This window comes from Hakea prostrata, chromosome 8 (genome assembly GCF_041222555.1).
Source record: "Hakea prostrata isolate BN-2017 chromosome 8, UWA_Hpros_2, whole genome shotgun sequence".
Classification (NCBI taxonomy): domain Eukaryota; kingdom Viridiplantae; phylum Streptophyta; class Magnoliopsida; order Proteales; family Proteaceae; genus Hakea; species Hakea prostrata.
This window is the reverse complement of record NC_142607.1, coordinates 49,210,588-49,234,981: the sequence shown is the minus strand read 5'-3', so window position 1 is coordinate 49,234,981 and position 24,394 is coordinate 49,210,588. Positions and strand designations below refer to the sequence as shown.

The 24,394-nt window shown below is 37.9% G+C and overlaps 2 protein-coding genes and 1 long non-coding RNA gene across 4 annotated transcripts; 2 read left to right on the top strand and 1 right to left on the bottom strand.

The window, feature by feature from the left end:
- The first annotated feature begins 101 nt into the window (after positions 1–101).
- On the top strand, positions 102–3,071 carry LOC149008386 (uncharacterized). Its single transcript, XR_016175096.1, has 2 exons — positions 102–282; positions 2,765–3,071. It is a non-coding gene; the product is annotated as an uncharacterized LOC149008386 (long non-coding RNA).
- A 2,294-nt stretch (positions 3,072–5,365) lies between these two features.
- Positions 5,366–17,961, top strand: LOC149008385 (uncharacterized). Of its 2 annotated transcripts, XM_089165751.1 has the most exons (12): positions 5,366–6,250; positions 6,349–6,420; positions 6,705–7,040; positions 7,132–7,200; positions 7,408–7,611; positions 7,700–7,768; positions 9,154–9,801; positions 9,877–9,945; positions 11,055–11,210; positions 16,215–16,431; positions 16,515–16,856; positions 17,342–17,961. In XM_089165751.1, the coding sequence occupies exons 1-12, from the start codon at positions 5,591–5,593 to the stop codon at positions 17,464–17,466; spliced, it is 2,967 nt and encodes a 988-aa protein (XP_089021877.1). In that variant the 5' UTR covers positions 5,366–5,590; the 3' UTR covers positions 17,467–17,961. The 2 variants fall into 2 exon arrangements, with proteins under 2 accessions (XP_089021877.1, XP_089021878.1); XM_089165752.1 differs by lacking the exons at positions 16,515–16,856; positions 17,342–17,961 and having other exon boundaries at positions 16,219–16,327.
- Positions 17,962–20,173: 2,212 nt separating this feature from the next.
- Positions 20,174–23,074, bottom strand: LOC149008384 (uncharacterized). Its single transcript, XM_089166248.1, has 5 exons — positions 22,921–23,074; positions 22,714–22,791; positions 20,842–21,019; positions 20,660–20,749; positions 20,174–20,548 (listed from the first exon to the last, which is right to left on the bottom strand). The coding sequence occupies exons 1-5, from the start codon at positions 23,002–23,004 to the stop codon at positions 20,370–20,372; spliced, it is 609 nt and encodes a 202-aa protein (XP_089022374.1). The 5' UTR covers positions 23,005–23,074; the 3' UTR covers positions 20,174–20,369.
- Positions 23,075–24,394: the final 1,320 nt, after the last annotated feature.

Below are 24,394 nucleotides of genomic sequence, written 5' to 3'. Positions count from 1 at the left end.
CGTGACACCGTTACCTGTGGGCCCACAATTGTCTAATTCTGTACTTTGTGGGAGTAGTACGCACTGTGCGCATTTGAAAATTTCCAAATTTCTGTCGAGTATATAATGATTTCGCTCCTCTTTCTGATTCCGTGGTTTCGGTAAACGATCAGTGAGAAGCAGTGAATTTGCAGATTGACGAAGATGATCTACAGAAAGTGGAGTCTTCTAACCGGTCCGGCTTCAATACTCGGAGCCATCGTGGCAACGATGGCGGTCGCGAATTTCCTCTTCGTTAAAAACGTAAGTCTCGTTCAAACTTGGATTTTTCTAGTCAGATCATCGTCGTTGTTCCAGACAATCTCAACTTCATTTACAGTGGTAGTCACCAATTGATTTTGTATCCTGTTTTGTATATTGATTCTTTAATTGGGGTTGCGATTATGGGTTTCTTTACAGCTTCTCTTTGCAATTTTTACCATTCTTATGCTCAAGTTCATTTTATTAATTAGGTTAGATGGTACTGTTGTAAAATATCAATTAGGTACAGAATTATTCTCGCGGGAAATCGTTTTCTAGGGTTTCGGTGGTACTCTGAAGTCTTCGAACTAACCTTATGAAAGCTGGATGAGAACTTCCATTTCTGATGGAGCACCATCTTAAGCTGTACCAAGGCGCCGAAGTTTCCAACTCCTTTTGTTCTCTTTGCAATGATATGTAATCCTAATCTTGCAAATTAGGAATTCCTAAGAGGGCTTGGATTGAACTTTTTAATATGTCAAGTAGCTCATGGTGACGGGTGAGATCAATTGGTTCAAAGGCCAATAAACTTCATTTGCCCCGGGCCGTAGTAGTTTATGGAAACTGTTTTTTGAGTAGTTTATTTAGACTTTCCCCCCCACACCTATTGAGCATATGGCTGTATGTAGTTAAAGGCATTTAAAAAGCAAAAAGAAGAGTGTTTGGATTTGCTTTTGAATTTGGACAGTTGGTGCACTGTTGCCATTAGTGGAGAGTTTACACTTCATAAGCCAAGGGTGTGACCCTGTGATGTTACAAAGATCGATTCAGATTTCAACATTTGAAAAGTAATGTTTCTAAGCTGAATAAGCAGCTGGGGCTGGCTAGGTTAAATCAACTTGTGTACAACGATGGTTTAGCTTAGTTATAATAATGGAAGAACAGATCGAAACTGAATTGAACTTAAGGCTTAGATCCTTACGTGTTTTGGATGTCTGAATAAGCTTAGATAGAACATTAATATTCAACCAGCAGAAGTGGGCAGTTTCTGTATTGCCTTGTCTAGAAATCTGGGCATTTCTGGTTTAGGAAATCCATAATGTGGAGACAGTAAGAAATGCAGATTTAGTTTATTATGCAGTAGGCAGGCAGAATTCTGCCACGAGGCTTGTCCTTGGCCCACAGCCCACCTTTTGTATTTCAGAGACTGGCTTCTGGTGCTTCAGAAACTGAAGCACAGAAGCTTTTTCGAATATTTGCTAAGGTGTCTATAAAGCACCACCCATTGAATCAATATAAGTTTGATCAATACCCATTGGGTTAAGTACTCAATTTTCCCTTATCTAGTGTATTTATAAATCTTGCAAAACTTGAATCAATAGATAATACCTAAGGTTGTCATTTGTCAATATGCCACTTCTTACCTTAGTCACCTATAGAATATAGATAGGCCAATCCAATCCTTTTTACATTTGGTCTCAACACTGATTTTAAACTTGTTTTATGTTTTACTTTTGTTGTTACAGATTTGATTGGATAATGAGATTTCTCTACTTGTGCTGGCATATCCTCAGAGAAGCACCTCCTGTAGCTTTTTCTCATAGTTTCCAGTTTTAGGTTGCTTCCACTGAGGATGCCTATAGACTTTATTGTGAGAAGAAGCATATGTTCTGCATGTAAATCACCTGTTTTTTTTGTCTGTGTGAAAGAATGAAAATGTGTTTTGTTTGGGGGGGGGGGGATTCCAGTGGAAACCTGTTTTTTGAGGAAAAAGAACAATTAGAATGATGATAAAACAGAGGTCACCTATTAACAGGCAAATAAAATAGGAAGGACGATTTGCTTGACGTAGCAGATTAACACGATTATAGGGATGGGAATGAACTCTTAAAAAAAATGAAACAAGGAATGCATCTGATTTTTTTTTTTGGGGGGGGGGGGGGGTTCTTCAACTACTCCTTTGTCAACTTCTTAATCTGATTCCTGTATTTTTGTTGTTGTTTGTGTCCTTGATCTTTGGAGAAAGGCAATTTTGCTTTTGAAACCCTTTTGTAGTAGTTTAATATTTACTTGAATGATGCCTGTGCCCCTTCAATAAGAGGGGAGTAGAAGCTCTTATGGTATTGTTTAGTTTTGGTCTACCTGTAGTCAGAAAGATATTTTCCTTAAATATGGAAACTTGTTTTCTCCATTAACAAAATACGAAGAGGATTCCATTCTTTCAAGTGTCAAGTCGCAACTGAGATATTGGAGATAGGTTTTAAACTACATGACTTAATGTGGTAAATTTATGAAAGTGAAGGTTTAAAGGGAAAAGAAAGCTGACTTAGACCATCATTTAGCTGGTAAACTAGAAGTTATGCTGGTCTTAACTAGTAATAAGGAATTAAATATGATTTTTGTAATTTTGCGGCTATTACTTCTCTTAGCATTGCATGTAAAGCATGCAGATGTTTGTTTTTTCTAAGATTGAGTTTTGAATTTGTATAATTGAGGTATTGGTGATCATATTTGATTAATTTCCCGTTTATCTTGTAAATCGCAGGATCCATTTCTTAAACCAGTGGAAAGGAAGCAAGACACATCACAATTGATGAAATAAACTTGGATTGTGCTTGGGTTGTGGAGGCATATTTTTGGAAAATGTCCATAGTTTTATCTGTTTCTGCGTGGGTTCCCACACTTGGATTTCCTCACCGTGGAAGTTGCAGCTTGGTAAATGAAGTTAGTTGAATAAGATTGAAATTTAGAGTCCTATTTCATGGACTTCTTTTTAGTTACTTCTTGCTGATTTTTACATGTAATAACCAAGCATATCATCCTTAATAAATGTAGAGAACAGCATTTTCCCATGGTGTTCCTCCAGTAATTTTTTTTTAATACATGTGAATTTGCCTATGACTCTGGTCATATTATGTGCATTCTTCTATGACCAAGGATCTTCTTTGTTTTTGGATGAGTATGTGACTAAGGATCTTTGTATCCTTCAAAACTCGTTTCTAAAGCTGCTTCTTGATTGCCACCCAGATGGGTCCTCAGTGTTCTTCCTCACGGAAAAGGTACTCGACCCTCAATAGGTAAAAGGTTTATGAGAGAATCAAACCTCCATTCCTTGTATGGATTGTATTTCGCTCAGTCATCCATGAGAGACTTTTTTTTAAGATGAATAAAGAATTCATTATCAAAGGAGAGAAAAGAAGGCAGACCAGAAGCAAGCCAGGGCTCTCAACCAGTCAACCCTACCAATGCGAACTGGCGAAAAATAAACACGGAGAGAAAGACCAAGGCTTAAGGCCTCATGAGGTACTAGCGACAGGTGTTTACCAAATGTATTGGATTGACCAAGAATGAAGAATTCATGATCACTACCGGGCTGATGCAGTCGGCATCTGGGCATGTTGTTCCGCAGAGAAAGCGATCAGAAAAAAGAGTCCACCAGTCTTTCATGTCATTGCCATTTTGGGTATGGTAGCAGCACCTGTTCCCAGCAAGAAAAAATGAAAATTTTATCATTGCTGAGTCGTTCGTTTTTTTTTTTTGGTAAATAGACTTTAATTTAACAGCAGGAACAACACGAGGGTTCCGACCTTGGGTCTAGAAACTATGGAGTGAAAATTGACCAAGATGTCCTCAAATAGGACATGAATCTCTTAGCCAGGCGGTCAGCAGAATTGTTACCCAACTTGGAGATATAAGAGAACTTATAGTCGAAAAATAACAGCCCTAGCTGTTTAATATCCCTTACAATTTCTTTGACCTCAAGCTGAAGAGCTCTATCTAAGTTCAACAAAGAGACTAGCTTTAGGTTATCTAATTTCACGATCAAATAATTCAAACTTTTAGCCACAACAGCTAGAATACCTTCTCTAATCGCATTGGCTTCACTGCCTACTACCAAGACAAAAGGAATTGGATCCCACACCATTAGGATCGCCTTTGCTCACTAGGTTCTGATAAGGAAGGTCATTCCTGATTTTTCTTCTTTCAGACTAGCATCCACATTGAGCTTCAGGAAAGGGGCTGCAGGAGGAGTTCACTTCTTCTCTCTGACCACATGATCTGAAATAATAGGAACAGAGGAGATGGGAAGACCTTTATGTGCTTCATTGAAGGTCTCCTAATCCTTTGAGTCCCGATGGGTCATCTCAGTGGGGGACCCTATGTCTTCATTGAAGATGAATTTATTGCGGGCCTTCCAAATATGTATGTTATCCTACCAACCACTTCTTGGCCCACCTTATCATCAAACATCTTCTTCTAGGTTTCAATGAAGCAATGGAGCTTTGGATTCTCAGGTGGTTTGAAAACTCAAGTGGGAACTCAGCCAAGATGCTCTTGCAAAGCTATATTTAAAGGGGGGGGGGGGGGGGGGGGGGGGGGGGGGGGGGGGGGGGGGGAAAAAAAGGGGGGGGGGCCCCCGGGCCCCCAAAAAAAAACCATTAAAAGAACATGGTCAATAGATTCCGACAACTTTCCACATCTAGGGCATTTGGCTTCCACTTTGATTTGACGCTTAGTAAGGTTGGCAATAGTCACAATAACTTTAGCACAAGACCTCCACAAGAAACTATTCACCTTCGGTGTCACCTTACAACCCCAAAATTTTTTTCCAATCATTTTTATTAATGTTTTGCTGATCCTCCCCAAAAATAGTTTCCATTCTATTACATATCATATGGTAAGCTGATTTAGTGGTAAACATTACATGATTCATCCAATATTTGCTGGTCTTCATTGGTGTAGATACAAAGAGGGATACTCAGAATTGCTACTGCATTGAAATAGTCTTTCGATCGGCAATGATCAACACAGAGATTGTGCATTCCGATTCTCGCTATAGTACATGTAATATTTTCATCCATATATATATATATATATATATATATATATATATATATAAATTACCTATATTAAAAAATATATAATAATAATAAATAAATAAAAAGGAAATCTCCGCAGGACATTTTTGGAGAATAGTAAATCTTAAGGGGTTGATGCGGAATTTCAACTTGTCATGTTCCTTCCGTATGGGTGGCCGTGAAAGGGATGTGACACGAACATGGACAGGTGAATCGAACTGTCGGAAATTCTTATTAAACTGCCACTCTGCTAGAAAGGTGTGAAGCCTCTTTTCCAAAATGAAACGGAAAACTTTTCAAGAATTCCTAAGATGTCTTAAGGGCCACGCGGTAACCTAGATTCCGAAGGACGATCAACTAATGGCTACACTGTGCGCACGTAGGATAACCTACGCACCGCTAAACCGGCTATAAAATCAGCAGCCACCGCGAAAACCAGCGAGGCTTCTCCTGGTACGAACAAAGTTCAACCCAGGAGCCACGACGGGGAAGAGCAGACGAAGCTGGCAAAAATGGCGATAAAACAGGCAGATCACGACGATGACTGGTTCGGAGACTTCAAATTCGTGGCACCGTCTGCTAATGTCAGTCAGGAGACTCAGGACAATGGATTGGATGACGAATGGGGAGATTTCATGGACAATTTCTCTCAGAAGCAAGATTCTGTTGGAAACCAATCTCTATTTCAACCATTTAATGGTTTCGCTCAAACATTGAATCCTAGTAATCCACCTGAAAGCCAGCAAAATTTCAATCATTTTACTGATTTCTCGGATCATTCGACAAAAGCCACTGAATCAAAGTTGAATCACGTCGAATCTGAAAATAATACCGTTTCCCCGCGGTGGGAGAAGCCTCAAGGTGCTTTGCCTCTTTCCATTTTTGGCGAGGAAGAGGTAGAATCTGAATCAAACAAACCAACTTCCAGTGATACGCCAGATCCTTTTCCGGTTACAAAATCGCCGTCTCCTGTGAAAAATGAAGTGAATTTTGGGTCTGGCCTCTGTCTTGCTGATATTATCGTGAATTTGTACAGCCAGGCAGGTCTGGTCAAGATTGAAAATAATTCCAATTCGAATTGTCATGACGGAGGTGATAATTTTGATAACGGTTCGGAATTTAAAGACGCATTCTTGCAAAATGCAGGTGGTGATAGAGAATCATCTAGCAAGGTGAAGTGCTGTTCATCACTTGTGCTAATCCTTTCCATGTCTCCAGTGCGATTGTCAATCAAAATTTTATTTTTTATTTTCTTGGGCTGTCGTTCTAGGTGGACCTGACATCTAATTTATCAGGAGTTCGAGTGGAAACAACAGGGACAGCAATTAACCAACAATTTGAGGTGAGCAGTTTTTCCATTTACGTATTAGAATTAGAGGAATACGACTTCTGCTGCTTTTTTATTTAGGGTTATAGTCAGTGATTCACACTTTTAAGGATAGAAGACCTACATATTTAGTCATTAATTTGACACTTTATAGATAAAAGACTTATGTTCATAATCGTTAACAGTTCACAGATAGAGACCTATATACTCAATCTGATTCTTGCTTTTGCATTGTTTCTACATTCAATATGTTGAGCTTATTTTGGTATACTATGTCTGTTTCCTGTTGGAATTTGAAGGTCACTGATAGACAAGTTGAAAACTCTGAAGGAACCTTGCATAAATCAGGCCTTACTAATGGTGGCTCAGATTTAGGAGATATTTTCTTGAATTCAGATTGGTTTTCTCATAAACCTGCTGGACTTTACAATAATTTTCTTCATGACACTGGTGGTGTGGCTACTCAAAATGGTTCCATCTCAGTATCATTTGCTCAAGCCAACCAAAATGTGAATGGAGATGGAAATGGACTGAATTCTAAGTCAGGTGATGGAAAAATAGATGATGTTGATAATTTCTGGGATTTTAAGGATGCAATTTCAAAATCTGGAGATGTGAATCTCTCGTTAGGGAAGGTGATGGATCTCTTTAATTATTCCCCCTGCTTAATGTTAAGGCCAACCAAAATTAGAATCATAATGACTTTTTAATGGTTTTGTCTTCTAGGAAGAGAAAAAGGTTTCTGGTATTCTGGATGCTGACATAAAGGTGCTTGCATTGGATGGCGAAGTCCAGGTATTAATGATTTGTTTAATTTAATGTGGTGTAGTATTTTAATCTTTTCTTTTTAAATTTCTTCACATGCTTAACTCAAGGTATCTGGTTAGTAGCTTTATTGGTCACCAAAGCTCTTCTGAGTGGTGCAGTATGCATGTTGTGAATTAGCATATTTTGTCTAACTTGTCTGTAGTTTAATTTGAGAATCTATGCTGACCCTTATAGGCTACAAACCCACTCCCTTCCACGTCCATGGCTATCCACAATGGTTCTGTCTCAGTATCGTCCAGTCAAGCCACCCAGAATGTGAATGAAAATGGAGTGACTTCTAAATCAGGTGGTGAAAAAATAGATGCGGACGACAATTTCTGGGATTTCAGGGATGCATTATCAGAATCTGGATGTGTAAATTTCTCATCAGCGAATGAGGTGATGCATCTCTTGAACTTCCTGTCCTTTAGTGTTAACACCACCAAAATTTGGGATTATCATGCTCTTTAGGGATTTTGTCTTATAGGAAGAACGAAAGGTTGATGGTATTCCTGGCGACGATGCAAAATTGCTTGCATTTAACAGTGACATCCAGGTAATTAACTTATTTGATTTGCCTAATTTCATGGAATGTGCTATTTTAATCTTGTATTTTTGAATTTCTTCATATGCAAAACTCAAGGTATCTGGGAAGTAAATTTATCAGGCATGAAAGCTTTTCTTGATGATGCAGTAAGCATGTTATCCAACTTATCTATTCTCCATTGTAAATATAAAGGGAAAAAAAGAAAGAAAGAAAGAATAACTTATCTATGCTTTTATTGTAAATATTAAGACTCTGTACTGATTCCATATAGGCTCCAAACCCACTCTCTTCCAAAAAGAAAAATGAGCTGTGATAAAGATTGATGATGGTAGGACAATTGCAGTGCTGGAAGAATGATCTTTTGAGCACTGCTTTCTCTTTATTTATTTTACTTAGTGAGATAGATAAACTCTTGTCTTTTCCCGACATAGAATGGTTTAGCTGTAATTGGAATTAACAAATATGGTGACACGGTGGTGTGCCACCATGCATCTGCTTAAAACAAGCACCAACAACAACCATATCCTTATCTCAACTAAATGTGTAAGCTACATAGATCTGTAAGAGTTTGAGATTGTAAGTAGGGGTAAGAATACTCAGACATCAAACATGGGAGTCAAAGGAAGTAGAGAAAGAAAATAAGTGAAGCAAGATACTAAAGCAGCATCCCAGGAACATCTTCTTTCAGGGGGTTGATCACATGACCCTATGTTGTCCAGATGCCTTTATCCGCACCAAAGGCATATCTTTTCTTATCACTCCTCCAATAGTCATTTTGGGCCTTCGTCTACCTGTTTTAACTCCTCCAAACTGAATCTGATCTCTTCCTTACTGGTGCATCTGTGGGTCTTCGTTGGACATAACCATACCACGTCAAGTGGTTTTCATAATGCTTTTCCTGGATTCATGCAACTCCCACTTTGAATCGAAAACAATCATTCTTTATTTTATCTCTATTGGTTTTACTGCACATCCTCCTCAACATCCTTATTGCTGGTACACTCAAATATCTATATTACTCTTCTTAACTGCCTAGCCTCCACCTCATATGTCATGGTCAGTCTTATTGATGTCCTGTAAAATTTATCCCTAAGCTTAATAGGCATGTGTTTGTTGTATAACACTTCAAAGCTACCTCTACATTTCATCATGCCGCTTTAATTCGGTGGGAAACATCATTTGTCTATATCACCCTCTTTGCTAAAGGGTGACCTGGGGTATTGAAATCAATCAGTTTGTAGTACCTCTTGCTCCCCAAATTTCACCACGTTGTTGTCTCTCATGGTTTGCTAAAGCAATCACTGTGCTTCTTTTGTTTGAATTTGTATTTTTAACGTGCTTTAACTTATACATGCTTTGTGGGTCTGATTTTGGACTAATAAGTAAACTTTCAGGGAAATGGAAAAGGTCATGGAGATAATCAGGAGTCATTATCACTATCTTTTAGCACTGAGAAACTGGATTCTGATGACTCCTTGGGCAGCAAAAATGTATCTTTTCATAAACCAGAAAATTATGTGAGAAACGGAAGCTATGGTCAGGGTTTTGGCGCAAATGTCTCTCTTACTGATTTGATATTCTCATTATACAGTCAGGCAGGGGAGACACCTCCTGCTAATTCAATGAAAGAACCAACCGTAGATGAGATTACTTTCGCCCAAGTGGGTGTGAAATCTGACTTAATGAATGGAGAGGATGATTTTGATGATAATTCCTGGGAATTTAAAGATGCCTACTCAGAAACCAAACCTGATGATGAATCTAGTTTAATCCAAGCAGGTGTGAGCTTTGCTAAGTCTGAACCAATCAAAGCCCAAGTCTGTGTGAGTTCTGATTTAATGAATGGAGAACATGATTTTTCCTGGGAGTTTAAGGATGCCTCCTTTGAAACCAAAACTGAAGTTCAAAGACATGCATTCAGTTTTTCAGATATAGAAAACAGATTTTTGAGTGAATCAAAGCTGAAGGATTTTGTGCATTTCTACTCTAGATTGAGGGAGGAGTCATTCAGTGTTACTCGACACCATCTTGATCACCTAAAGGTTGGTGCATGTCATTGTTAAAAAGCTCTACACAACATTTACATGTACTAAGTGTGAAATAATATTTGTTTCCAGGAAGAACAAAAAGTTGCTGCACTTTCTGGCAATGATGTCAAGGCAGTGGCTCTTCATGAGGAAGTTCAGGTCGGTTGTTGGAATATGGTAGTTTTCACTTTTCTTTCATTGTTATCTGTACAATTTCTGCTTCACTTCTTAATCACCCATGCTAGAATTTCAAGCAGGTAGGAAACTGCAAACCTAAGCCAGGTTTTCTTATCAACCATTATTAGCTGAGTTGCTTCCATTCAAGTCTGTAGATTTGTCTCCATAATGTTGCAATTTTGCACAAAGTTGCTAATCTTCTGGTAGCAGAAGAACAGAGAATTGAAAAAAGATATTAGAATGCAAACACTTCAACTAGATATAACTATCAGTTCTTTTCAATGAATGCCCCCACATCTCCTAATGGTCTTTCCTCAATGTTAGATATGCTGGTTAATTTTGAGTTCACTTCTTTCCTCTCTTTATAGTATTATTATTGTTCTTTCCCCTCAACCCTCAGGGGTGGGAGTGTCATGCAACATATATGAATCACTTTTTTTTTTTTCCCTTTTTCCTTTTGGAGACTTGCATCCCTTTGTAAGATATTCGGTAATCACATATAGCTGGTGGAAGAAATTATCCGTAAAACTTTTAAAATAAAAAGCTTAAACTGGAAGAGGGTTCCAATAATAAATTGCCAATTAATTATTGAATAAAAAAAATTTGGAAAGGATTCCCATGCTTATGTTTCTTTCTATGAAGAACATGACCTCATTTGTTAGTGGGAGGTCTAAAGAAAAGAAAGAGGAGAAAGGGGGTTGTGTGGGGCTGGGAGGAGGAGAAGGATTGTATATCTTCTTGCATGGCATTTATTAAGTCTCATTCATATTATCATATATTCTTTTAAGGAAAAAGAATGCCCAGATCATGAACAAGGTGTGTGGCCATGCCAAGACACATAAAAGTGCCTTGGACGCCATGAGATTTCCACCATACCCCGATGTAGAAGTGGTAATTTCAAGGCACCCAGGCACTTTATGTGTCAAAGTGTGACCCATGCACCTTGCAGATGATGGAATAGTGTTCCTTTACCTATTGTTTTAATTACAAACAACACAGGAAATTATGTGAGGTAGGTTATGCGTCTTCTTTGGCAATGCATCATACTTTAAATATCTAATTCTGTAATAATTCTTTTGTTCTGTTTTCAGGCAGCTTACAAGAAACTTCACAAAGAGGATATGATGTCTGTTCAAGCTTATGCAGAGGAGCTTTCTGCAAGAAATATTTGTGTGAATGAACTAATGAATGAGACAATGTTCCAAGTGCTTGAATCAGAATATGATTTGTCAAAAAGAATATCATTAGTAAGTTTCTTTATCAATCAACTCTGGTGGACTAATATTTGCAACAGTATCTGCTAAGTTTCATCGAAGTCTGTTTACTTATGCATCACCTCCTGAATGCTTGTGGCAGTGTCAGCACTGTAGAGGGATTAACACAATAGAAAAATAAGAAATAGAAGCTTAAATAATCCTGTAGTATAGAAGTCCGTGGACACCCATGGACCTCCAACTGTGATACAAACATTAACCCTCCCCCTCAAACAGGATTATCTATATCTTCTTTAACTAGCATGGAGCAACATCAAGGAATGCTGGTTAAAACAATACCTTGATGTACAAATTACCAAGTTGATTGCTGGAATTGACAAACAAAATTGAAATGATCTTCTGCTTAATGGCATTCCTCACAAAATGAGAATTGACTTTAACATGTTTAGTTCTCTCATGAAAAATAGTTTTGTTAGGAATATGAATTGCTGCTTGATTATCACTATGCATCTTCATGTATCTGATACCTTGTGATAATTTTAGGAGCTAAGAGAGACTCTTTTAGCATACCAGCCCCTAGAGTTAGCCCAACTTGCTGACCTAAGACAAAGGTTTTAAGTCTTGGTTCTGCTTCTGATTTCACCAGATCATAAAACAAAGTTCTAGTTAGATCTTGACAAGTTGGTGTTACTTTCTCATCTTAATTCAGTGGTGGGTTTCAGTGGCCATATGGCCAAGATTGGTCCTAAAACTTGGAATTCACCATGTTTTAGGCCTTCAAACACAATGGAAACATTAGTTTACAAATTCAAACCCAAAATGGTGGTTTGACTTTAGAACCTATATTGGTAGTCTTTAGTGTCGTATAGCTTTACCCAAGTAGCCTTAGGATTAAAAGTCAAGGGATAAACCATTTAAGCATTACATATGATATTTATAATCATACATGGTGCTTTGAAATGAATCTTAGAAACTTGGAAAGAGAACATAGATTAAACAAATACAAGTGCATAAGAAGTCCTGCCATTTGAAAGTAGCTAAACACTAAGAAACAACTGTCAGGCTGGAACAGTTCTTGAATTTCAAGCTTTGGTCTTGAAACTCACTCTCTTGATGTTGAAGCTTTGACCTTGATATGTTATTTTGATGTGACGTTTGCCACCAAAAAAAAAAAAAAAAAGCACCTACCTAACTTGTAGATATTTTTCTTCGCAGCAGAATGGGGGAAGGCAAGATTTTATAGGGAGTGCCTAAGTACCTATAGCCTTGGTTTGGTCTGATTTGAAACTGATATTTTCACTAGATCTCACCAATATCTTGTACTATGCCTAAGACCTAAACATAACTGAAAACTAGAGGTATTTACAATAGAAATATGAAATAACAAGAAATTAAGCAAAACTAATCCTATGGTATAGAGGTCCATGGACCAGTACTCTAAGAATGCTGGGAAACAAAATCATATTAAGGAGAATAAGATGGAATCAGGTAGTTATCCTATCCTCTGCCAGAATATGGCTGTGCTGGTGAGTGAATTGGACATGAGATAAGAAACAGGATGATATAGAAAAGCTGAGAACAACATTAAGACATAGTTTTTCTATTTTGGATTAAATATCTTGGTATTTCAGAACTATTGTCAACGATGCTTGTTAATATTTCCTTGAGCTTGTGAATGGACTACTTTCATAAAAATGATCGCATATGATATTGTGTTTATGACAAAAACTTGATTACTTACAAACCAAGAATTGATTTTTTTATTTCTTTTTTTAATTTTAAACAAAGAAATGAAGAGTCATACTCTTGAGTACAATTCACAACTCCCTTGAATTTTACTCTTTTTTTTTTTTTGGAGGGGGGGGGGGATGAATAAATAATTGTATCAAAGCAAAGACCAAAAAAAAGAAAAAAAGAAGCAAAATGAACAATAAGGGGGGTGGGAGAACCCGCATGAGGGAGCAACTCTCAAGGGGGAGCAATAAAAGAGCAACTGAGCCCCTAGGAGCTAACAATAAACCTATTCCTGAGGGGTATCAACAACAAGGGGTGGGGGAAGGAGAGCAATCTAGAGGACACATCAAAATAGATGGCATTCCAAATCACGTCTATAGATCGAGATTTGGAAGTCCATCTCCTGAGATTACGCTCCCACCAAATGTGGTTGATGGTGGCACTAAAGATTAACTTGCCAATGTGGTCGCATATGGATCGGCCGGAAAAGTTCCTCAAAAACCAAGACCAATCACGAACAAACCCAAGTGAGCGTCTTGAACGGGCCAAATAGAAGCTATAGCTTTTCCCCAAAGGGGACGGGTAAAGGGGCAAGAGAAGAAAAGGTGGTCAATGTCTTCATAAACGTTTCAACATAGGGTATAGTTAGGGTTAGCGGGGATGTGGTGGCTAATGAGGAAGGATTGGGTTGGGAGAGCAAAGTTGAGGGCTCTCCAAAGGGTGAGGGCATGGCGGGGAATGTTGCCTTGAATTTTACTCTTTATATAAAGAAAAGTTGATTTCACATCTTTGCTGCCAAATAATATGCTAATATACAATTATCCTCCCTTGACTTACAATTGGAGGGCTATTGCATCTTTGTAGTCCTCATGAAAGGATGTAATTATTACTCATGGTATAATCCTTGAAAAGATGGGATTTTAACCCCAATGACTTGGGCTCATAGCCTTCCAAGCATTATGCCAATGATGCTACTGCAGTTTTCTTTAGGTGGCTCAAGGAAGTTTGGGATTGATCCATGTACCATTCTGATCCAAGGAGCCTTTATCAAGGTTTAATCCTCTCATCTATAAAAAATGTTTTGAGAATGCTTAAAAAAAAGAATACATGGTTTGATGGTAGGATGCATGGTGGACTTTGTTGAGGCAGATGACAGGGTTTTTGACCTAAATTAGGAAAGTAAATTTAGAATTGCACTTTGATAAGAACCCACGAATCGAATGTAAAATTGATATTATTTAATTGATAGAATAACGAAGAACAATGATAAACTGGTTACAATGGTGCCAGTCACCCCCACAACACATTGCTGCCCCTCAACCTACGACTGCTCAAACACTCACATAAATAATCCTTAACTACTATTCATATCTTTTCCCTATTTATAACCCCTAATCAATCCTAATCTCCCCAAATCTTTCTCATTCAGTAGTAAATATTTTTCAATATTCTGCCTGTCTCCAAATCTCTCTTATTCAGTAGTAAATATTCTACAATATTCTGCAAATCATTCACAATATTCTGCCTGTTCCCAAATCCCTCTTATTCAGTAGTAAATATTTTGCAATATTTTGCAAATCATTATCTATTTAGCAACCTCCTTTTCAAGACCATATCTGATTGTCTTCCCTAGCTGCTACGCCAAATCCGCTTTCTTCTTGTGCTTCGAGATACACCGGTTGGGGCTATCATACTCCCCTCCCGTCTCCCTTGTCCTCGGGTGAATCGGAGAATTTTTTGGCTCGCCCCCTCGCCCGATTTTGCCGGTTCGCTGTTTTATCTCCGGGGGTCCCCTTCCTTGCTCCACTTCCCTGGTGTTTTGCCGGTCTTGCTTCCCAATCCACTTTACTTTCATCTGGAAAGCCTTGGCCCCCTCCTATGTTTCTTCTCTTCTCTCTCTTTGTGGAAAACTCAAATAAAATTTCCATGCCATTGTTTCGTATCGCCAGTTTGAAATTAATCACGCTTCTCCGATTTCCTTCGTCGTCCGCTTCCTCTTCCTTGTGTTGCATGCTGTTGTCTTCACTACCTGATCGTTATTTCGTTGTGCAAACTCATTCGTTTTGATTCTCTACCAAAATCTATTTTAATGCTTCTTGGAAACTCACCCAGTAAATTCCGACCAAGATCTATCATACACCCAATTCGCACATCTCCTTCCAAATGTTGGAGACCACACTCAACCTTCTCTCCTCCTCTTTGGTGTTCCCACGATAACAACACTTCAAAAACCATTCTTGCCGTTGCCTTGGCGGACAATCCGGTGTCCATCTATTCCCGTTGTCACTCTCGATTCCAATTTGATTAGAACCCACGAATCAAATGCAAAACTGATATTATTTAATTGATAGAATAATGAAGAACAATGATAACGGTTACAATGGTGCGCACCCCCCGCATTGTTGCCTCCCGCTGCCCAAACACTCACATAAATAATCCTTAACTACTACTCACATCTTATCCCTATTTATAACCCTTAATCAATCCTAATCTCCCCAAATCTCTCTCATTCAATAGTAAATATTTTGCAATATCCTGTCTATCCCCAAATCTCTCTTTCGGTATATTCTGTCCCAATCCCTCTTATTTAGTAGTAAATATTCTGCAAATCATTCTCTATTCAGCAACCTCCTTTTCAGGACCAGATCTAATTTCGTTCTCTATTCAGCAACCTCCTTCTCAAGACCATATCTGATTGCCTTCCCTAGCTGTTGTTCGCCAAATCCAGCTTTCTTTTTGTGCTTGCGAGATACACACGAGGTATGAGGGGCCTATCACACTTTTTCTAGTATATTTCTCAGTTGAACTAGGGGATCTGTTGTCCCTTTATTTTGCACTGTACAATTCCTCTATAAGCTCTTCACTAGGTGGAATTCGAGGAGTTAAAGGTATCAACTGTAAGCATAGGTCATTAGATTGACGGAGTACAAAAGCCTGGTTGTTGGGATGCTTAGCCACTTCTAAGTGCTACATGGAGTTGTCCTTGGAATTTGAAACCGAACACCTCTCTCTATATCTTTCTCACCTGAGGGGCTCATTCTATTTAAGATAATAAGTCCAGTTTAAGAGTATCTTTGATGGGGTTCCCATTGTTAGTACTTCATAATGTTAGTGATTGTTTTCTTCACAACGACCAAAAATGTCTTGTGTGATGAATCTCGGTGCCTCATGCAGGAATTTGTTTACAAGTAGAACTTCAAATCTTTGATGTTGTGTAAATCTTCAAATTGTCTATTACACCATTTAGTTTGTCAGCTGAGATTGGAGTTGCCATACTAATTAATTATGTGCTGTCATAATTAGGCAGAAAGTGATTTGAATTCAGCAATTGAGCTTTTTAAGCATGCAGTTCTAATTCTAAAGGTCCTCTCATTGGGATCTGCTGAAGAGCAATGCAAGTACATTATCACTTGGTCCAAAATGATATCAGCCTGTGCCCAAGAGTTAAAAAAAGGTGCCCTGATTTGGAAGCAGGCAATACAACAGACCATCCACAAGAAAATGTTGAGTCAACTAAAAGGTACTAACTGACTTCAGTTGTACACTTTATGTTTATATCTCGTTTATTTATTTTAGTTCCTAACAAATCTGAAAGAAATACAGGCCAACAATATTTTCTTGCCCTTGCGGAAATATACAGAGTAGTTGAAGTTCTAAGAGCCTCAACGGTACTTTACAGACCTTGGTTATTAGCGAACCTTGAAGATCCTTCAGTTATGTTTGCTCTATTGGAGGAATGCATGGCTGTGTGGTCAGACTCAGGATTGGAAGAAGCTCTCCTGGGTATCTCTGAACCAGTTGTTGGTTATGATGGGACTATCATGGCATTGTTGGAATCTATAAAGTCTATCCACAATCTGGATGTGCTGGCTCTCCAAAACCGATTTTTCTCCCAGAAAGAATCAATTTGTCAACTGTCAGGATTATCTTGTGAAGCGGTTCCAGGTATGTAGATCTGTGGTCTGTGTGTATAAAATAAAAAGATAAAAAAATTGAATTAGTCGGTTCTTGATTATGGGAAAATTTTGAATTATGTAATTCCTCAATGGAATTGCCCGAAAACAAAACTTGTCATGTTACCATGTATAACTTGTGCAGTAACATGAAGAGATCAGAGAAGGATGCCCCGTGTGTTTGCAGTCACCTTTGTGCAGTTACTGTGCAGGATGATCTGGTTTGCAGTCACTGTGCAGGATGATTTGAGGAGGGTGAAATTTTTGTCCTTGTGTTTATAATCAACACATGCCAGAGTCTCAACCATTGATGACTTATAACTGTTTAAAGGAGCCTACAGCCTAGTTTCTAAAATATGCTGCTGCATTTGATAGTCTGGAGAATATAACTCGATCCGGTGGAATCATAATTTTGTTTTCCTTCTCATATTCCTTCCAAAACATTGATGTATGTTGTGTTTTCTTCAAATTAACCAGATATGAAGGTCGTGGTTTGGGAAGGAGAACACTACTTTCTGACACTAGCAAACTTGTGGGTAAATAGGATATCTTGTGATCCTCCAAAGACACCACATTTGTACATCAGTTATGACGACTGCTGAAGCATAGATGAGTTTTTCAGACACCCCTCATGTATTTGAATCAGATTGATTTCCTCTAGTGAGGCATTTTGCACGGGATCGGAATTGTTAGCAACTGCTGCAGAGGCATGCTGAACGCCACCGCCAAAAGAGAATGCACCCAAGCTCCTTCAGTAAAAAGATACTGCGATCAACTCAAGCTTTGCTTCATCAAAGGTTTTATATTGGGTGTTGGGACTTGGTCTGATATGGAGAGGTAGGAATTTCCTCCCATTCTCTGCGGCATTCTTTAGGGGGAAAATTTATTACATGGTTTCTGAAAGCAAGTTTCAATTGTCAACTTGCAAAATAGATAATACAGATGCAGCACGCTGGTACATATTGTACAATGTAAAACCAAGGAAGAATTCATGTTCCTCCCCTCCCAAAAAAATAAAAAGAAGGGAAAGAAAAGAAACTCTCTGAGATTTTGTCTTGTGGTAGCTTTCCTTATAAAGAATGAGAGCTTCATTGACTTGTTCGCTGTTGTGTACTAATCATCAATCATGGAAAACACTATTATAGAGAAAAAGAGAAGGCTTCCTGGGCATATATGCATTGCCACGGCACCCATAATTACAACAATATAACGTGTCTCTCTGGTTGGGTGAGCAACTTCACAAGAAGCATTGGTTGATTCAAGAGTGTCTTCATCACTTGTAGAGGTTAGGTATGAGGGATATTAGCAATGACGAATTCTGATTGAGCTTGATCTGATTTTACAAGGTTAAGTTGGGTTATGTCAGACCCTTATCCTATTGAATAATGTGTATTTTGAGGTTTTAAGAATAAATTAATTGAGGGTAAATTAGGGTCTTAAATATTGAGGTACTTGAAGATAATTTGAGATTTAAATAAACTAAAACTTCTTCTCAATTCAGGATAGTTTGGAGTTTAAAAAAAAATATTTAGTAGTAAAAGAAGAATATAATTAATAAGGTAGACAGAAGAGAGGTGGGTAATCACCAAAAAAAAAGCAAGAGAGAAAGAGGTGTTTGATAGTTTTGTTAGTAAAATGGGAGGTAAGTGATTTTTCAATTAGGAAATTTAAATGTCACTTGGTCAATTAAGATAGGAATAAATGATATGCATCCAAAGAGTTCAAACAAATAATAAATAAATATGTTCAAGTTTGAACCAAGTAAATGCTACCAAAAGAAAAAAATTGAACTAACTAAAATATTGGACAGTAGCCCAAACAGAATTTGTTTCCTTAAAAAATATACCCAATAGGCCCATGCCGACAGAATTTTAAACTGATTTGGGCTAATAAATCAAAGAGATTACAGGGCCTAAGGTATTTCAAAACTTATAAATCAAAGGTTGGGTTAGAAGGGGTTTAGATTTGGTCGGACTAGTTGAGCATCAACAAATTTGGACCCTACACTAGGACCACCTGGTTGCTAAACAGGTTTGTTCATTCACGGAATTGACATCTTAACATCATTGGCATCAAAATTTTGATTCAGTTGGAGTGTTAATGATCTAGCTGCAATAGAATCATAGGGGTAGAACCATATAAAATTTCACATGGCTTAGGTATCTCCGTATCTGTCATGAAATGCTTATACAAGTCATTACATCACTTGTTGGTATCTTTCCAAAACAATGAATACTTTTTAGAATTGAGGTTGGTCATTATGTTTACATGCATCTCAATTATATCTATAGTCTTACTAAAAGAAAAAAATTACATCTTTGTAATCTTTAGGGATAGTTTTATAGTTATTTAAATATATGGTAGAGCTTTCCTCCTAATTTCAAGAAGATTTGAATTCTTGACCTCATACTATGAACTGATGGTCTTTGTCAACTGAATCTAGGGGTGCAAGTTTGGCCTGACGACCTTGACCCGCCCTAAGCCCGCCTTGAGCCCGAATAGGGCTTAGGTTCAAGATTTTGGCCCTACGGGTGGGTCAAAGCCAAAATATTTTGGCCTTCACTAGGGTCAAGGATGGGCCTGAGATTAGTTTTTGGCTTGTCGGGCCTGTCCTAATCCATCCATGATTTTTTTTGTCCTGACCCTAGCCCTATTTTGGCCTTGATCTTGACCTTGATGTTTGATTTCAATGAATTAGGAACAGAGACAAGGATATAGCTAATCAAGGCTAGGGCTAGGGACAAGGCCAATCAGGGCTAGAGACAAGGCCAAGTATATGGCCAATCATGGCTAGGGCCAATGATAGGACCAATTAGGAATAGGGACAGGGCCAATCAAGGCTGGAATGAGCTTGGCTTGGCTCTGTAGGGTTTAGGATCAGGGACAACAACCTTTGGCCCTAAATTAGGGTCAAGGCTAGAATGAACTTTAGATTAGAATACATAGGGCTATACTTGGGATTGCAAAAGACCTAACCCGACCTTGACCCTGTTGCAATCCTAACTGAATCAACCCCTTAGAGGGGGGGAAATTGTAAATTAGTGGGATTAAGTTTGTGATGAATTATTGGTATCAGAGTTAACAATGATTTTGATTCATTGAGCACTCATAAGGAGAACCCCTCCAAAAAGAGGATCCAAACTTGGAGAATCATCGGCGACATGAATCAACCCCACTTAGTGTTTGTAACTGAATTCGAAAACACTCTTCTATGATATATTACATAATTGCATCGTTTCCAAGATTTAAACAATATATATATAATTTTTATGTTAATACTTATTAGACCTTATTTCTAATACTGTGATTTTTTATTTTTTGTTATTTATAGTCCAATCATTTACAAGAGAACTTATGGCTGCTATATGTGATTCATTTTTATTACATTATCATAACATCTAAAATGAACATTTGGGATGACCTAAAACCCTTTCTTTGCAATGGTTCCCTCATATTCAATTCTTGAACTGTCATCCCTCCTTTGAGCTACTAGCTAGCTAGGTAGCTAATAACTCCATTCTTTTGGAAGAAATATTTCAGGTGAAGAGTTACAAGCCTGTGGATAAACACAATATTGGGAGGTTGATACACCATGGACATCTTTGTCGCCCCCATTTTTATTGTCCAGTGTTGAGTCTTGAATCCTTACTTTATTTGTTTCTTCACTTGTATTAAGCGTCAAGTCTGCAAATAATGTATAATCAAAACAAATTAAGATTGATGACTGTGTAACAATGGTGGATCATCAATTAAAGAAAACGCGAAAATGCATAATGGTTGAAAAGCAAAGATTACCTCTTTGAGATGCATGCTGTGAGCCCAATACATGCACATTGAGGTTGAGGGCTTGGACTACCCAAGCAGGGAGAAGAACTGGAGAGCAGGCTGCAAGTGTATACAAAAAGAAAAACTGAATTGATCATCTAGTTTTCTTAAAATTGAATAGAAAAGATTCAAGCAAATTTGATCTTGGGTACCTGGCTTCTTGCTTTCTTGGATGTTGCTACCACCTATTCGAGGAAGGAAAACACCAGTTCCACATGACCTTTGGCCCGAGTCTAGGAAGATGGCTTGCATCCCTGGTCCTCCTGATGCCCTATGTGTTGGATTCCTTGATCTCTGGTGCAACTTTGGACTGAACTTTGACATTGAATGCTGTCAAATTACCAATAGCATTATTTATAATAATGGAACAGTTTCTCTAGACTATGCTATGGTTTTTTTTTATTTTTAAATTTCTATCATTATAATTATTTATAATTAATGGAACAGTTTCTCTAGACTATGCTATAGTTTTAAAATTTTCTTTTGAGTGCAATTGCATTACCTAACCTTGGCAAAAAATTTCCTTTATTCATGTTGAATCTTTCATTGACTATTTTATGATTAGAAATACTTGCTTGCCCCCATTGTATGTTGAATTTGATCAAATATTTCTAATTTATCTAGACTTCCCATCCAAGAGCAACGATGGATATCGGTGAAATGATTGTCCATGATAATCCTTTGTCAAGAGTGAAAGGAAAATTGTTCATCAAGGGTGAAAAGAAAGTTTGATCGAATACTTCTAATTTATCTAGGCTTCCCATCCAAGAACAACGATGGATATCAGTGAAATGATTATCTATGATAATCCTTTGTCAAGAGTAAAGGGAAAATTGTTTGTCAAGAGTGAACAGAAAATTGGTCTTACGTATATTTTAAAATTTGTTTTCTAACTAAATATCAAGTGAAACTTTTTATATTAAGCTATGCCTCTTTGCACTGATTTCACTTGATAATTTTCTTTAAGATGGCCTTAACTAAAATGAAAGGTAAATAAATGGCTTTAAGAAAAAAATTCCAAAAAAAAAGAAAGAACAAAATGAAAATACAATGGAGTAGGTGATATTCCAACAACTTGGGAAAGTGACACCATGTATCTATCATATGTGGTCATTATTCAGGAAACTTAATCCTTAGGATTATGGATGCTTCCCCCCAACTGGGGATAGAGAGTTTACAAAGGGACCATTGGTCATATGGTGCAAGATCTACCTCCAGCAAGTAAGACCCGTACTCCATGAACGATGGATTTTCGTGCATGGAGATGATGTTGGTTCAATTTTGGTTATAATCCGAAGATCATTGAATCTATTCTAATAAAATTAAAAGTCCTCCTTCACCTATAATGAACAGAGCACTCTGTCAATTATGTAACAATAGGACTTAAAGTTTACCATTTGCTCTAATCCAATATTGTATGAGGTCAAAAATACACTAATCCTCCGTCAGCTTAATCAAATGATCAAATTTTTTTTACCAAAAATGAATAAAAATTGTTGCTTTATTGTATATAATATGTGTATTATTGAGTCATAGGGTTGCCATGCCAGGGATTGAAAAGGAAGGTATAAGCCACTACCAACAAACAAAGATGTATTAGCTGAACTACTTCTTAAGTCACCAATTCTAGTTCCTCCATCTATCTAATCATTTAGTTCCCCCTTTCTAGCTTCATCTTTTAATACAAGATCGATCCATTTCATGCGCTCAAAACTGCAACAAAATAATCTATTGAACGGCAAAAACTAATGGTTTTATGGCTATTACTGCATCTACTGATCAACAAGAACGTTCTAGCAAGCACATTTGATAATGCTAGGTTGGTTCTATTCTGCAAAATGGCTTCGATTTGTGACTCATAAGCAGTTTAAAAGATGAAACTTCATTCGTTGTTTAATCTTTGGACTTAAAAGAAAAAGCAATTGATACTTGAAATGATCAGAATAGAGTTGAAATTGTAACTCAAAATGCTCACTCTCTTTCCAATGGAAAAGATTGCAGAGGAACGGAGAAGAGATTAGTACCGGTCGGAATGAGCCTTGGTGAGTGTAGAGAGGCTTCAGGCGATGCTGTTCTTGTCTTCGTTGCGAGATTTCCTGCATCTAGAATTAGAATAAATCCAGATTTGATTAGAGAAAGAGAAGAAGTTAGCAAGAAAAAAATCTTTACAGAAGCTCACATGCTTCACAGTAGTGAAGTGACGTTTGGAGTTTGGAGTTTGAATAGAATACCTTCGATTCACATGCTTCTTCAAGAACATGAGCAGGAAGCCACAACATCCCTTCCTCGAAGCCTACATCGTCGTGTTCCGCCATGGAATTTATCTGCAACCGAAACAGTGAGAGAGAGAGAGAGAGAGAGGGTTCTTCTTTCTTATGGAGAAAAGAGAATGGCTGTTGAGCTCCGAACTCTGACCTGTAACGTAACCATTTATAGGAAAAATGGAGGGACTGATTATTTACGAACTACTCCTTTTCATAGATTTACCTTTCGCATTTACAATGACCATATTGCCCTTTTCAACGCCCTACAATTGGTAGGCATAAAATAATGAGAGATTGAGTTCTCCAATTGTCAGGGACTCAAGATTGAGGTTTGTGTTCCTTAAACACTTTTCTACCATCCAATAGGGATAGGTGGACCCTACATCTATTCAGTGGTGGAGTAGAATGTAATCCGGGGTGTATTCTTGGTCGGTTTAAAGTATAGATCGAACTTTACTGTGATGATTTTAAGAGACTTGTTATCTCGTATTGTCGATATGTATCATATGAGTTGTATCTATCTAATATGAAAACGTATCAACTAGTACCGTATCGTATCCAAAATTAATTTAAACCGTGGTGATGGACCCTTCAAGTAGTGACAAACAATTACAATTTAATGAAGGATATATAGATAGATTGGTTATTTCAGATGAAAAAGAAGAAAGAATCAAGGGTGAGAGAGAGTAATTTAAGAAGAGGGTAATGAAGATTGAGGAGTTGGGCATTAAGGAGTTGAGAGTGAGATTAGGAGACGTGGATTGGGTTGGGTTGGGTTTGGTAAACCCCTCTTCTCTTGGTTGTTGCAGTTATATCCTTCACGTAACGCCCTCGCTGTTCCAAAGTCCAATCCTTGGCAATTTTCCTCTCTTTTATCATCAACATTTCTTGTTTTTATCTTATTATTCAAACATAAATTTAATTTCATAAACCAAGCCACCAAAGCTAATCATCCATCACGCACCAACGGTTAGAGATCAAAACTTTGAAGCCCGTGAAAGAATCCCCGCCGTTGACTGTCTTGTCTCTATACGCGAACGAACAGAGAACAGAGAACAGAGAACAGAGAACAGAGAACAGAGAGAGAGATGGGTAGGGTAGGTAACGTTTTTTCATCAATCCTACGCCACACATGACACATGCATCATGAAACTGAAGTGCTTCTGATTCAGTTTCGATCTCCTTCTCCACCACCACCTTCTCCTCCTCCTTCTCCTCCCTTCTCTTCTCTCTTCTTCTCTTTCAACCGCCGCAACCAACCCACCAAAAAATCTAGCAGGAGTTCTTAATCTGATTCAGTTTGTAGTGGGACCCACAAGAAGACAAGGCCATTTACCGTTTACCCGACAAGCCACCCGGCACCCACCCGATCTTAGTCTGACCGTTAGGAAATATACATGCTACCGGCATTATTTTTGCATTGTCAAATGGTTTTGTTTTT

What these genes read in the sequence shown, in the direction of transcription:
- LOC149008385 (XM_089165751.1), top strand. Translation starts at nt 5,591, where the DNA reads ATGGCGATAAAACAGGCAGATCACGACGATGACTGGTTCGGAGACTTC. An exon ending in ATAGAGAATCATCTAGCAAG is followed by an intron (nt 6,251 to 6,348) that starts GTGAAGTGCTGT and finishes CTGTCGTTCTAG; the next exon opens with GTGGACCTGACATCTAATTT. An exon ending in CAATTAACCAACAATTTGAG is followed by an intron (nt 6,421 to 6,704) that starts GTGAGCAGTTTT and finishes TGGAATTTGAAG; the next exon opens with GTCACTGATAGACAAGTTGA.
- LOC149008384 (XM_089166248.1), bottom strand. Translation starts at nt 23,004, where the DNA reads ATGGCGGAACACGACGATGTAGGCTTCGAGGAAGGGATGTTGTGGCTT. An exon ending in ACCAAGGCTCATTCCGACCG is followed by an intron (nt 21,020 to 22,713) that starts GTACTAATCTCT and finishes GTAATTTGACAG; the next exon opens with CATTCAATGTCAAAGTTCAG. An exon ending in CCAAGAAAGCAAGAAGCCAG is followed by an intron (nt 20,750 to 20,841) that starts GTACCCAAGATC and finishes ATACACTTGCAG; the next exon opens with CCTGCTCTCCAGTTCTTCTC.